Here is a 12,601-nt window from a genome sequence, read left to right as displayed (position 1 = left end):
TATCCTCGAAGAACTCATTCACCGCATAATAGCACCTATTTAACAATAGTTGAAACAGTTTTGATTTAAAAATACTTGTATTCAGTTTTTTTAAGCTTTCTGGTAACTTATTATAGATGCGTATGGCCATGCAATACACGTTTTTTTGGTACGTACTACGTACTACGACTATGTAGTCTTATGTATGTCTATTATACTTTATTTGTATGTATTAGTGTATTAACAATATGTATTTTATATTCTTATTATATGGTTTAGTTTATTTAGCTATTGGTATTTAGGTTTATTTTACACCACCTCCCATTGTCCATTTGTTAGTTTTTTCCCTAGCGTTAAGGTTGTCTGGAAGAGATCGCTATTTAGCGATAAGACCGCCTTTTTGTACCTACTTATTAAGATTTCTTTTTGTAACCTGTCATTTGTGTTTCTGTGGTGCAATAAAGTATATACATACATACATACATATTTTAGTTTTAATTTAATGTTGTTTTATTTTACTTTTAATTTAGATTTAAGCTTTTTAGTATACACTAGTTATTTATATTAAGTAATAAATAATTGTATTACAGTATGTAACTAATATATTATTATTACATTAATTTTTTTTCGTAATGAAAATATTACAATAAAACTTAAAGCTAGCCTTATCTAATTACTATATAAATCATGACCGCGTGGAATGGTGCCAAGAATACTGGCTGCATTTCCGCGCTGGACAGCCAGGCTGATCCGTTGCGCAAAAAATGAGCCAGCCCTTCTGTCACCAGATGAGGCTATTAATCGCGGTGAAATGTCTCGTAAAAAATTTTTAGCACTAAGACTCCATGGCCCTAGGGTCTCCACGGCAAACGGCACAAAAATGTAACTCTCTATAAGAGAGGCATACTTGCGCCGCTTACCGTTTTCAGCTGTTTCTGCTGCGGCTCCCGGTCTTGATGCTGTCTTCCTGATATGACACGGGGCCAATGTGTCAACGCAAGTTGCGTTCCACATCAGTGCCCGTCCCCGTCGTCAATACATTAAATAATGTCTTGTGTGACCAAAAATAGGTCTCCCCACTGAGCATCATACTGCAGTGCTGGTTTTTAGTGTTTCAGCATATTGATACAGTTCCAACAAGAGAGCACGCGCCGCGGCGGAGTGACGCGCGCGGTTCAGGAACATGACGGACGATTTGTATCAGTGTGAGTTCTCATGTGCCTCGCCAGACTAGTACTATGTGCACATTTGTAATCGCATAACTCACAATTATATCGTTTTTCACCTTCACATAACTCGCAAGCGAATGGTTTTTCACCAGTGTGAGTTCTCATGTGTCGCACTAAATTACTATGTTGTATACATTTATATTCACATAACTTACAACTGTAAGATTTTTCACCCGTGTGAGTTCTCATGTGGCTCACTAAATTACTATTTTGTGTACATTTATATTCACATAACTTACAACTGCAAGGTTTTTCACCCGTGTGTTTTCATGTGTTTCACTAAATTATCCCTTCTCGCAAATGAACACTTACATAATTTACACGAAAACGGCTTTTCACCAGTGTGAGTTCTCATGTGGCTCACTAAATGAAATTTCTCTGCAAATTTGTATTTGCATAACATGCAACTAAAAGGCTTTTCACCCGTGTGAGTTTTCATGTGCCTCACTAAAGAACTATTGTGTACACATTTATATTCACATAACTTACAACTGTAAGGTTTTTCGCCCGTGTGAGTTCTCATGTGTTCCACTAGATTCCTATTATCCGCACATTTATATTTGCATAACGTGCAACAATAAGGCTTTTCACCCGTGTGAGTTCTCATGTGGGTCACTAAATGAAATTTCTCTGCACATTTGTATTTGCATAACATGCAACTAAAAGGCTTTTCACCCGTGTGAGTTTTCCTGTGCCTCACTAAAGAACTATTGTGTGCACATTTATATTCACATAACTTACAACTGTAAGGTTTTTCGCCCGTGTGAGTTCTCATGTGTTCCACTAGATTCCTATTACCCGCACATTTATATTTGCATAACGTGCAACAATAAGGCTTTTCACCCGTGTGAGTTCTCATGTGAGTCACTAAACTACCTTTATATTTAGTTTTGAATTGGCAAAACTTGCAAGTGAATGGTTTTGTGTCACTGTGAGTCTTTATGTGTGTAACTAAGATACCTTTCCGTTTAAACGTATTTCTACATACATCACAAGTATACCAGTTTTTATGAATAAATAAACTATCTTCACTATTGTAATTATCTAAACAATAAGTTTTACTTTGTGAAGTTTTCGTTACATCACGCTTAGTAACTTTCACTTTATTAGTAACTGGTCCAGTGTCTTCTATCGTATGTCTAGCGTTTTCATTCCGACTAACTATCTTACAGTTAACATCTTTAGAGGCAGTATCCATGTGACACTGACTGTCACAAGAACTTATACTTGGTCGCATTTTTGACAGTGATTCACCTTTCTCGGGTTTTTTGAAAATATCACATAATATGACTACACAATTTGTTAATTTATCAATGTTAGTTATATTGTTGGTATCGTATAATTGGTTGTGTGATCCGACATTGTTAATTTTAAACAGTTGTTTACTATTCTGGACTGTATCGGCGTCTTCAGCTTGCACTTTGTTTTCGTTATTCGTAGCAATTCTCGCAGGGAAAGGAGCGACTGAAACAAAATATATAGTTCTTATATTTTGATTATTGAAAAAGAGCTCTATATATATCTCTCCAGTTAGAACAGGGTGGAATCAGGGTTATTGGAGGGGAGGCTCTAACAATGTTAAGGCAAAATAAAACTATTGTACCTAATTAATTTTACTATCATTATTTTAATCATTTTAAACTACGAGTTAAAATTGTACAATAAGAGTTACAGTAAGCAACTTCAATAAATAAAAAATACATATCCTCAAATTATTAAGTTGTAGAAACTACATAATATTGTTACCAGTTTGTGTAATATATACTGGACCCTCGCCCTAAGTGAGATGCTAGAAAACGCAACAACAATGTCTGAATAAGAACAATCCCAAACTAACTCGCTAACGGCTCGTTGGAAAGCCTGGAGCACCGCACAGACGTTAGCTCTCTATGCTTGTTCTATCTCCTGTATAATGGGGAGTGCTCTGAAGAGCTTTTTGACCTCTTTCCACCCTCTTTTTTCTACAACCGCACCGCGCGCCACCGTAAGGAATTTCACCCTCACCATATTCTGGGTGTCTGGTGCACTTCGACCGTCCGCTGCGCCAGATCCTTCTTTCCACGCACGTGCAAACTGTGGAACCAACTCCCACCGGCGGTGTTCCCACTAGATTATAACATGGGGTTATTCAAGGGGCGGACCAACAAATTCCTAAAAGGCCGGCAACGCATCGGCGGCTCCTCTGGTGCTGCAAATGTTCATGGGCGGCGGTAATCACTTAACATCAGGTGACCCGCCAGCTCGTTTGCTCGCTATATATATTAAAAAAAAAAAGTATTGGCAAGTCTAAATCTAGTGCTATCTTTTTCGACAGGAAGTGTTATGAAAAGGATAACAACACATTTAGACCTACAATTTTTGTTGGAGATTGAGTGCAAAAAAATTAGATACAATATTTACTTTATAATATTACAATGCTTCGGAAAACAGTTCAACAAGAATGTATCTACTGAGCATGCGCCGCGGCGGAGTGACGCGCGCGGTTCACGAACTTGACGGACAATTTGTATCATTGTGAGTACGCATGTGATTCCTAGATACCAGTGACTAGAACTAAGTATGTGCACATTTTGTAGGGCATAGCTCTCAATTATTATATTATCGCTTTTCACTCGTGTGAGTTCTCATGTGCCTCGCTAACGAACCATTTTGTGCACATTTAAATTCACATAACTTACAAGTGTAAGGTTTTTCCCCCGTGTGAGTTCTCATGTGTTTCAATAATTGATCACTTCTCGCACATATATACTTGCATAAATTACACGAATACGACTTTTCCCCCGTGTGAGTTTTCATGTGTTCCACTAAATAATCCCTTCTTGCAAATGAACACTTGCATAATTTACACGAAAACGGCTTTTCACCAGTGTGAGTTCTCACGTGGTTCACTAAATGAAATTTCTCTGCACATTTGTATTTGCATAACATGCAACTAAAAGGCTTTTCACCCGTGTGAGTTTTCATGTGCCTCACTAAAGAACTATTGTGTGCACATTTATATTCACATAACTTACAACTGTAAGGTTTTTCGCCCGTGTGAGTTCTCATGTGGCTCACTAAGTTACTATTTTGTGTACATTTATATTCACATAACTTACAACTGTAAGGTTTTTCGCCCGTGTGAGTTCTCATGTGTTCCACTAGATTCCTATTATCCGCACATTTATTTTTGCATAACGTGCAACAATAAAGCTTTTCACCCGTGTGAGTTCTCATGTGAGTCACTAAACTACCTTTATATTTAGTTTTGAATTGGCAAAACTTGCAAGTGAATGGTTTTGTGTCACTGTGAGTCTTTATGTGTGTAACTAAGATACCTTTCCGTTTAAACGTATTTCTACATACATCACAAGTATACCAGTTTTTATGAATAAATAAACTATCTTCACTATTGTAATTATCTAAACAATAAGTTTTACTTTGTGAAGTTTTCGTTACATCACGCTTAGTAACTTTCACTTTATTAGTAACTGGTCCAGTGTCTTCTATCGTATGTCTAGCGTTTTCATTCCGACTAACTATCTTACAGTTAACATCTTTAGAGGCCGTACCCATGTGACACTGACTGTCACAAGAACTTATACTTGGTCGCATTTTTGACAGTGATTCACCTTTCTCGGTTTTTTTGAAAATATCACATAATATGACTACACAATTTGTTAATTTATCAATGTTAGTTATATTGTTGGTATCGTATAATTTGTTGTGTGATCCGACATTGTTAATTTTAAACAGTTGTTTACTATTCTGGACTGTATCGGCGTCTTCAGCTTGCACTTTGTTTTCGTTATTCGTAGCAATTCTCGCAGGGAAAGGAGCGACTGAAACAAAATATATAGTTCTTATATTTTGATTATTGAAAAAGAGCTCTATATATATCTCTCCAGTTAGAACAGGGTGGAATCAGGGTTATTGGAGGGGAGGCTCTAACAATGTTAAGGCAAAATAAAACTATTGTACCTAATTAATTTTACTATCATTATTTTAATAATTTTAAACTACGAGTTAAAATTGTACAATAAGAGTTACAGTAAGCAACTTCAATAAATAAAAAATACATATCCTCAAATTATTAAGTTGTAGAAACTACATAATATTGTTACCAGTTTGTGTAATTTATACTGGACCCTCGCCCTAAGTGAGATGCTAGAAAACGCAACAACAATGTCTGAATAAGAACAATCCCAAACTAACTCGCTAACGGCTCGTTGGAAAGCCTGGAGCACCGCAGAGACGTTAGCTCTCTATGCTTGTTCTATCGCCTGTATAATGGGGAGTGCTCTGAAGAGCTTTTTGACCTCTTTCCACCCTCTTTTTCCTACAACCGCACCGCGCGCCACCGTAAGGAATTTCACCCTCACCATATTCTGGGTGTCTGGTGCACTTCGACCGTCCGCTGCGCCAGATCCTTCTTTCCACGCACGTGCAAACTGTGGAACCAACTCCCACCGGCGGTGTTCCCACTAGATTATAACATGGGGTTATTCAAGGGGCGGACCAACAAATTCCTAAAAGGTCGGCAACGCATCGGCGGCTCCTCTGGTGCTGCAAATGTTCATGGGCGGCGGTAATCACTTAACATCAGGTGACCCGCCAGCTCGTTTGCTCGCTATATATATTAAAAAAAAAAAGTATTGGCAAGTCTAAATCTAGTGCTATCTTTTTCGACAGGAAGTGTTATGAAAAGGATAACAACACATTTAGACCTACAATTTTTGTTGGAGATTGAGTGCAAAAAAATTAGATACAATATTTACTTTATAATATTACAATGCTTCGGAAAACAGTTCAACAAGAATGTATCTACTGAGCATGCGCCGCGGCGGAGTGACGCGCGCGGTTCACGAACTTGACGGACAATTTGTATCATTGTGAGTACGCATGTGATTCCTAGATACCAGTGACTAGAACTAAGTATGTGCACATTTTGTAGGGCATAGCTCTCAATTATTATATTATCGCTTTTCACTCGTGTGAGTTCTCATGTGCCTCGCTAACGAACCATTTTGTGCACATTTAAATTCACATAACTTACAAGTGTAAGGTTTTTCCCCCGTGTGAGTTCTCATGTGTTTCAATAATTGATCACTTCTCGCACATATATACTTGCATAAATTACACGAATACGACTTTTCCCCCGTGTGTGTTCTCATGTGGCTCACTAAGTTACTATTTTGTGTACATTTATATTCACATAACTTACAACTGTAAGGTTTTTCGCCCGTGTGAGTTCTCATGTGTTCCACTAGATTCCTATTATCCACACATTTATATTTGCATAACGTGCAACAATAAAGCTTTTCATCCGTGTGAGTTTTCATGTGCCTCACTAATGAACTATTTTGTGTACATTTATATTCACATAACTTACAACTGTAAGGTTTTTCACCCGTGTGAGTTTTCATGTGTTCCACTAAATAATCCCTTCTTGCAAATGAACACTTGCATAATTTACACGAAAACGGCTTTTCACCAGTGTGAGTTCTCACGTGGTTCACTAAATGAAATTTCTCTGCACATTTGTATTTGCATAACATGCAACTAAAAGGCTTTTCACCCGTGTGAGTTTTCATGTGCCTCACTAAAGAACTATTGTGTGCACATTTATATTCACATAACTTACAACTGTAAGGTTTTTCGCCCGTGTGAGTTCTCATGTGGCTCACTAAGTTACTATTTTGTGTACATTTATATTCACATAACTTACAACTGTAAGGTTTTTCGCCCGTGTGAGTTCTCATGTGTTCCACTAGATTCCTATTATCCGCACATTTATTTTTGCATAACGTGCAACAATAAAGCTTTTCACCCGTGTGAGTTCTCATGTGAGTCACTAAACTACCTTTATATTTAGTTTTGAATTGGCAAAACTTGCAAGTGAATGGTTTTGTGTCACTGTGAGTCTTTATGTGTGTAACTAAGATACCTTTCCGTTTAAACGTATTTCTACATACATCACAAGTATACCAGTTTTTATGAATAAATAAACTATCTTCACTATTGTAATTATCTAAACAATAAGTTTTACTTTGTGAAGTTTTCGTTACATCACGCTTAGTAACTTTCACTTTATTAGTAACTGGTCCAGTGTCTTCTATCGTATGTCTAGCATTTTCATTCCGACTAACTATCTTACAGTTAACATCTTTAGAGGCAGTATCCATGTGACACTGACTGTCACAAGAACTTATACTTGGTCGCATTTTTGACAGTGATTCACCTTTCTCGGGTTTTTTGAAAATATCACATAATATGACTACACAATTTGTTAATTTATCAATGTTAGTTATATTGTTGGTATCGTATAATTGGTTGTGTGATCCGACATTGTTAATTTTAAACAGTTGTTTACTATTCTGGACTGTATCGGCGTCTTCAGCTTGCACTTTGTTTTCGTTATTCGTAGCAATTCTCGCAGGGAAAGGAGCGACTGAAACAAAATATATAGTTCTTATATTTTGATTATTGAAAAAGAGCTCTATATATATCTCTCCAGTTAGAACAGGGTGGAATCAGGGTTATTGGAGGGGAGGCTCTAACAATGTTAAGGCAAAATAAAACTATTGTACCTAATTAATTTTACTATCATTATTTTAATCATTTTAAACTACGAGTTAAAATTGTACAATAAGAGTTACAGTAAGCAACTTCAATAAATAAAAAATACATATCCTCAAATTATTAAGTTGTAGAAACTACATAATATTGTTACCAGTTTGTGTAATTTATACTGGACCCTCGCCCTAAGTGAGATGCTAGAAAACGCAACAACAATGTCTGAATAAGAACAATCCCAAACTAACTCGCTAACGGCTCGTTGGAAAGCCTGGAGCACCGCAGAGACGTTAGCTCTCTATGCTTGTTCTATCGCCTGTATAATGGGGAGTGCTCTGAAGAGCTTTTTGACCTCTTTCCACCCTCTTTTTCCTACAACCGCACCGCGCGCCACCGTAAGGAATTTCACCCTCACCATATTCTGGGTGTCTGGTGCACTTCGACCGTCCGCTGCGCCAGATCCTTCTTTCCACGCACGTGCAAACTGTGGAACCAACTCCCACCGGCGGTGTTCCCACTAGATTATAACATGGGGTTATTCAAGGGGCGGACCAACAAATTCCTAAAAGGTCGGCAACGCATCGGCGGCTCCTCTGGTGCTGCAAATGTTCATGGGCGGCGGTAATCACTTAACATCAGGTGACCCGCCAGCTCGTTTGCTCGCTATATATATTAAAAAAAAAAAAGTATTGGCAAGTCTAAATCTAGTGCTATCTTTTTCGACAGGAAGTGTTATGAAAAGGATAACAACACATTTAGACCTACAATTTTTGTTGGAGATTGAGTGCAAAAAAATTAGATACAATATTTACTTTATAATATTACAATGCTTCGGAAAACAGTTCAACAAGAATGTATCTACTGAGCATGCGCCGCGGCGGAGTGACGCGCGCGGTTCACGAACTTGACGGACAATTTGTATCATTGTGAGTACGCATGTGATTCCTAGATACCAGTGACTAGAACTAAGTATGTGCACATTTTGTAGGGCATAGCTCTCAATTATTATATTATCGCTTTTCACTCGTGTGAGTTCTCATGTGCCTTGCTAACGAACCATTTTGTGCACATTTAAATTCACATAACTTACAAGTGTAAGGTTTTTCCCCCGTGTGAGTTCTCATGTGTTTCAATAATTGATCACTTCTCGCACATATATACTTGCATAAATTACACGAATACGACTTTTCACCCGTGTGTGTTCTCATGTGGCTCACTAAGTTACTATTTTGTGTACATTTATATTCACATAACTTACAACTGTAAGGTTTTTCACCCGTGTGTGCTCTCATATGTCTTCCTAAATCAAAATTGTCCGCACATTTGTGTTTGCATAAGTCGCAACTAAAAGGTTTTTCACCCGTGTGTGTTCTCATATGTCTCACTAAATAACGTTTGTACGCACATTGGTATTTGCATAACTCGCAACTAAAAGGCTTTTCACCTGTGTGAATTTTAATGTGCCTTATTAAATCACCATTTCTGGCACATTTGTATTCACAAAACTTACAAGTGTAAGGTTTTTCACCTGTGTGAATTTTAATGTGCCTTATTAAATCACCATTTTTGGCACATTTGTATTCACAAAACGTACAAGTGTAAGGTTTTTCACCCGTGTGTGTTCTCATATGTATCACTAAATTACATTTGTCCGCACATTTGTATTTGCATAAGTCGCAACTAAAAGGTTTTACACCCGTGTGTGCTCTCATATGTCTCACAAAATAAAGTTTGTCCGCACATTTATATTTGCATAACGTGCAACAATAAGGCTTTTCACCCGTGTGAGTTCTCATGTGAGTCACTAATGAACTATTTTTTGTACATTTATATTCACATAACTTACAACTGTAAGGTTTTTCACCCGTGTGAGTTTTCATGTGTTCCACTAAATAATCCCTTCTTGCAAATGAACATTTGCATAATTTACACGAAAACGGCTTTTCACCAGTGTGAGTTCTCATGTGGCTCACTAAATGAAATTTCTCTGCACATTTGTATTTGCATAACATGCAACTAAAAGGCTTTTCACCCGTGTGAGTTTTCATGTGCCTCACTAAAGAACTATTGTGTGCACATTTATATTCACATAACTTACAACTGTAAGGTTTTTCGCCCGTGTGAGTTCTCATGTGGCTCACTAAGTTACTATTTTGTGTACATTTATATTCACATAACTTACAACTGTAAGGTTTTTCGCCCGTGTGAGTTCTCATGTGTTCCACTAGATTCCTATTATCCGCACATTTATATTTGCATAACGTGCAACAATAAAGCTTTTCACCCGTGTGAGTTCTCATGTGAGTCACTAAACTACCTTTATATTTAGTTTTGAATTGGCAAAACTTGCAAGTGAATGGTTTTGTGTCACTGTGAGTCTTTATGTGTGTAACTAAGATACCTTTCCGTTTAAACGTATTTCTACATACATCACAAGTATACCAGTTTTTATGAATAAATAAACTATCTTCACTATTGTAATTATCTAAATAATAAGTTTTACTTTGTGAAGTTTTCGTTACATCACGCTTAGTAACTTTCACTTTATTAGTAACTGGTTCAGTGTCTTCTATCGTATGTCTAGCGTTTTCATTCCGACTAACTATCTTACAGTTAACATCTTTAGATGCAGTATCCATGTGACACTGACTGTCACAAGAACTTATACTTGGTCGCATTTTTGCCAGTGATTCACCTTTCTCGGTTTTTTGAAAATATCACATAATATGACTACACAATTTGTTAATTTATCAATGTTAGTTATATTGTTGGTATCGTATAATTGGTTGTGTGATTCGACATTGTTAATTTTAAACAGTTGTTTACTATTCTGGACTGTATCGGCGTCTTCGGCTTGCACTTTGTTTTCGTTATTCGTAGCAATTCTCGCAGGGAAAGGAGCGACTGAAACAAAATATATAGTTCTTATATTTTGATTATTGAATAAGAGCTCTATATATATCTCTCCAGTTAGAACAGTTTTTAAAGTCTTCCTTTTAAAAGGATCAGGGTTATTGGAGGGGAGGTTCTAACAGTATTAAGGCAAAATAAAATTATTGTAATTAATTTTACTATCATTATTTTAATCATTTTAAACTACCGAGTTAAAATTGTACAATAAGAGTTACAGTAAGCAACTTCAATAAATAAAAAATACATATCCTCAAATTATTAAGTTCTAGAAACTACATAATATTGTTACCAGTTTGTGTAATTTATACTGGACCCTCGCCCTAAGTGAGATGCTAGAAAACGCAACAACAATGTCTGAATAAGCTAGGCTACCACCGCTCCTCAAAACTAAATTGGCAAGTCTAAATCTAGTGCTATCTTTTTCGACAGGAAGTGTTATGAAAAGTATAACAATACATTTAGACCTACAATTTTTGTTGGAGATTGAGTGCAAAAAATTAGATACAATATTTACTTTATAATATTACAATGTGGCTAATTCCTTTGTACACAATCTCTAAACTAAACTAAAATATCACGTCTAAATCTATTGCTATCCCTTTCATAATGTTGCTTGCGGAAAAGGAAAGCACTAGACTTAGACCTGTTAATTTAGTTTAGTTTAGAGATTGTGTACTAGAGAATCGGCCCCAGTGCTTCGGAAAACAGTTCAACAAGAATGTATCTACTGAGCATGCGCCGCGGCGGAGTGACGCGCGCGGTTCACGAACTTGACGGACAATTTGTATCATTGTGAGTACGCATGTGATTCCTAGATACCAGTGACTAGAACTAAGTATGTGCACATTTTGTAGGGCATAGCTCTCAATTATTATATTATCGCTTTTCACTCGTGTGAGTTCTCATGTGCCTTGCTAACGAACCATTTTGTGCACATTTAAATTCACATAACTTACAAGTGTAAGGTTTTTCACCAGTGTGAGTTCTCATGTGGCTCACTAAATGAAATTTCTCTGCACATTTGTATTTGCATAACATGCAACTAAAAGGCTTTTCACCCGTGTGAGTTTTCATGTGCCTCACTAAAGAACTATTGTGTGCACATTTATATTCACATAACTTACAACTGTAAGGTTTTTCGCCCGTGTGAGTTCTCATGTGGCTCACTAAGTTACTATTTTGTGTACATTTATATTCACATAACTTACAACTGTAAGGTTTTTCGCCCGTGTGAGTTCTCATGTGTTCCACTAGATTCCTATTATCCGCACATTTATATTTGCATAACGTGCAACAATAAAGCTTTTCACCCGTGTGAGTTCTCATGTGAGTCACTAAACTACCTTTATATTTAGTTTTGAATTGGCAAAACTTGCAAGTGAATGGTTTTGTGTCACTGTGAGTCTTTATGTGTGTAACTAAGATACCTTTCCGTTTAAACGTATTTCTACATACATCACAAGTATACCAGTTTTTATGAATAAATAAACTATCTTCACTATTGTAATTATCTAAATAATAAGTTTTACTTTGTGAAGTTTTCGTTACATCACGCTTAGTAACTTTCACTTTATTAGTAACTGGTTCAGTGTCTTCTATCGTATGTCTAGCGTTTTCATTCCGACTAACTATCTTACAGTTAACATCTTTAGATGCAGTATCCATGTGACACTGACTGTCACAAGAACTTATACTTGGTCGCATTTTTGCCAGTGATTCACCTTTCTCGGTTTTTTTGAAAATATCACATAATATGACTACACAATTTGTTAATTTATCAATGTTAGTTATATTGTTGGTATCGTATAATTGGTTGTGTGATTCGACATTGTTAATTTTAAACAGTTGTTTACTATTCTGGACTGTATCGGCGTCTTCGGCTTGCACTTTGTTTTCGTTATTCGTAGCAATTCTCGCAGGGAAAG

At 36.7% G+C, this 12,601-nt stretch overlaps 4 protein-coding genes across 4 annotated transcripts; all 4 read right to left on the bottom strand.

The window, feature by feature from the left end:
• Nucleotides 1-1,154: 1,154 nt before the first annotated feature.
• LOC138404458 (gastrula zinc finger protein XlCGF17.1-like) lies at nucleotides 1,155-1,466 on the bottom strand. Its single transcript, XM_069508457.1, has one exon. The coding sequence runs from the start codon at nucleotides 1,395-1,397 to the stop codon at nucleotides 1,155-1,157; it is 243 nt and encodes an 80-aa protein (XP_069364558.1). The 5' UTR covers nucleotides 1,398-1,466.
• Nucleotides 1,462-2,680, bottom strand: LOC117995207 (gastrula zinc finger protein XlCGF57.1-like). The gene has a single exon (XM_034983213.2). The coding sequence runs from the start codon at nucleotides 2,443-2,445 to the stop codon at nucleotides 1,462-1,464; it is 984 nt and encodes a 327-aa protein (XP_034839104.2). The 5' UTR covers nucleotides 2,446-2,680.
• A 364-nt stretch (nucleotides 2,681-3,044) lies between these two features.
• LOC138404459 (zinc finger protein 84-like) lies at nucleotides 3,045-7,311 on the bottom strand. Its single transcript, XM_069508460.1, has 2 exons — nucleotides 6,211-7,311; nucleotides 3,045-4,441 (listed from the first exon to the last, which is right to left on the bottom strand). The coding sequence occupies exons 1-2, from the start codon at nucleotides 7,031-7,033 to the stop codon at nucleotides 3,807-3,809; spliced, it is 1,458 nt and encodes a 485-aa protein (XP_069364561.1). The 5' UTR covers nucleotides 7,034-7,311; the 3' UTR covers nucleotides 3,045-3,806.
• An 85-nt stretch (nucleotides 7,312-7,396) lies between these two features.
• Nucleotides 7,397-12,507, bottom strand: LOC138404460 (zinc finger protein Xfin-like). The gene is made up of 2 exons (XM_069508461.1): nucleotides 11,567-12,507; nucleotides 7,397-10,230 (listed from the first exon to the last, which is right to left on the bottom strand). The coding sequence occupies exons 1-2, from the start codon at nucleotides 12,378-12,380 to the stop codon at nucleotides 8,774-8,776; spliced, it is 2,271 nt and encodes a 756-aa protein (XP_069364562.1). The 5' UTR covers nucleotides 12,381-12,507; the 3' UTR covers nucleotides 7,397-8,773.
• Nucleotides 12,508-12,601: the final 94 nt, after the last annotated feature.

Source organism: Maniola hyperantus, chromosome 28 (assembly GCF_902806685.2).
Source record: "Maniola hyperantus chromosome 28, iAphHyp1.2, whole genome shotgun sequence".
In the NCBI taxonomy this organism is placed as follows: domain Eukaryota; kingdom Metazoa; phylum Arthropoda; class Insecta; order Lepidoptera; family Nymphalidae; genus Maniola; species Maniola hyperantus.
The sequence above is the reverse complement of the archived record's forward strand: the minus strand, read 5'-3'. Positions and strand labels throughout refer to the sequence as shown.

What these genes read in the sequence shown, in the direction of transcription:
- LOC138404458 (XM_069508457.1), bottom strand. Translation starts at nt 1,397, where the DNA reads ATGAGAACTCACACGGGTGAAAAATCTTACAGTTGTAAGTTATGTGAA.
- LOC117995207 (XM_034983213.2), bottom strand. Translation starts at nt 2,445, where the DNA reads ATGCGACCAAGTATAAGTTCTTGTGACAGTCAGTGTCACATGGATACT.
- LOC138404459 (XM_069508460.1), bottom strand. Translation starts at nt 7,033, where the DNA reads ATGAGAACTCACACGGGTGAAAAGCTTTATTGTTGCACGTTATGCAAA. An exon ending in ATTTAAATGTGCACAAAATG is followed by an intron (nt 4,442 to 6,210) that starts GTTCGTTAGCGA and finishes CTAAATATAAAG; the next exon opens with GTAGTTTAGTGACTCACATG.
- LOC138404460 (XM_069508461.1), bottom strand. Translation starts at nt 12,380, where the DNA reads ATGCGACCAAGTATAAGTTCTTGTGACAGTCAGTGTCACATGGATACT. An exon ending in GCACATGAGAACTCACACGA is followed by an intron (nt 10,231 to 11,566) that starts GTGAAAAGCGAT and finishes ACAATAGTGAAG; the next exon opens with ATAGTTTATTTATTCATAAA.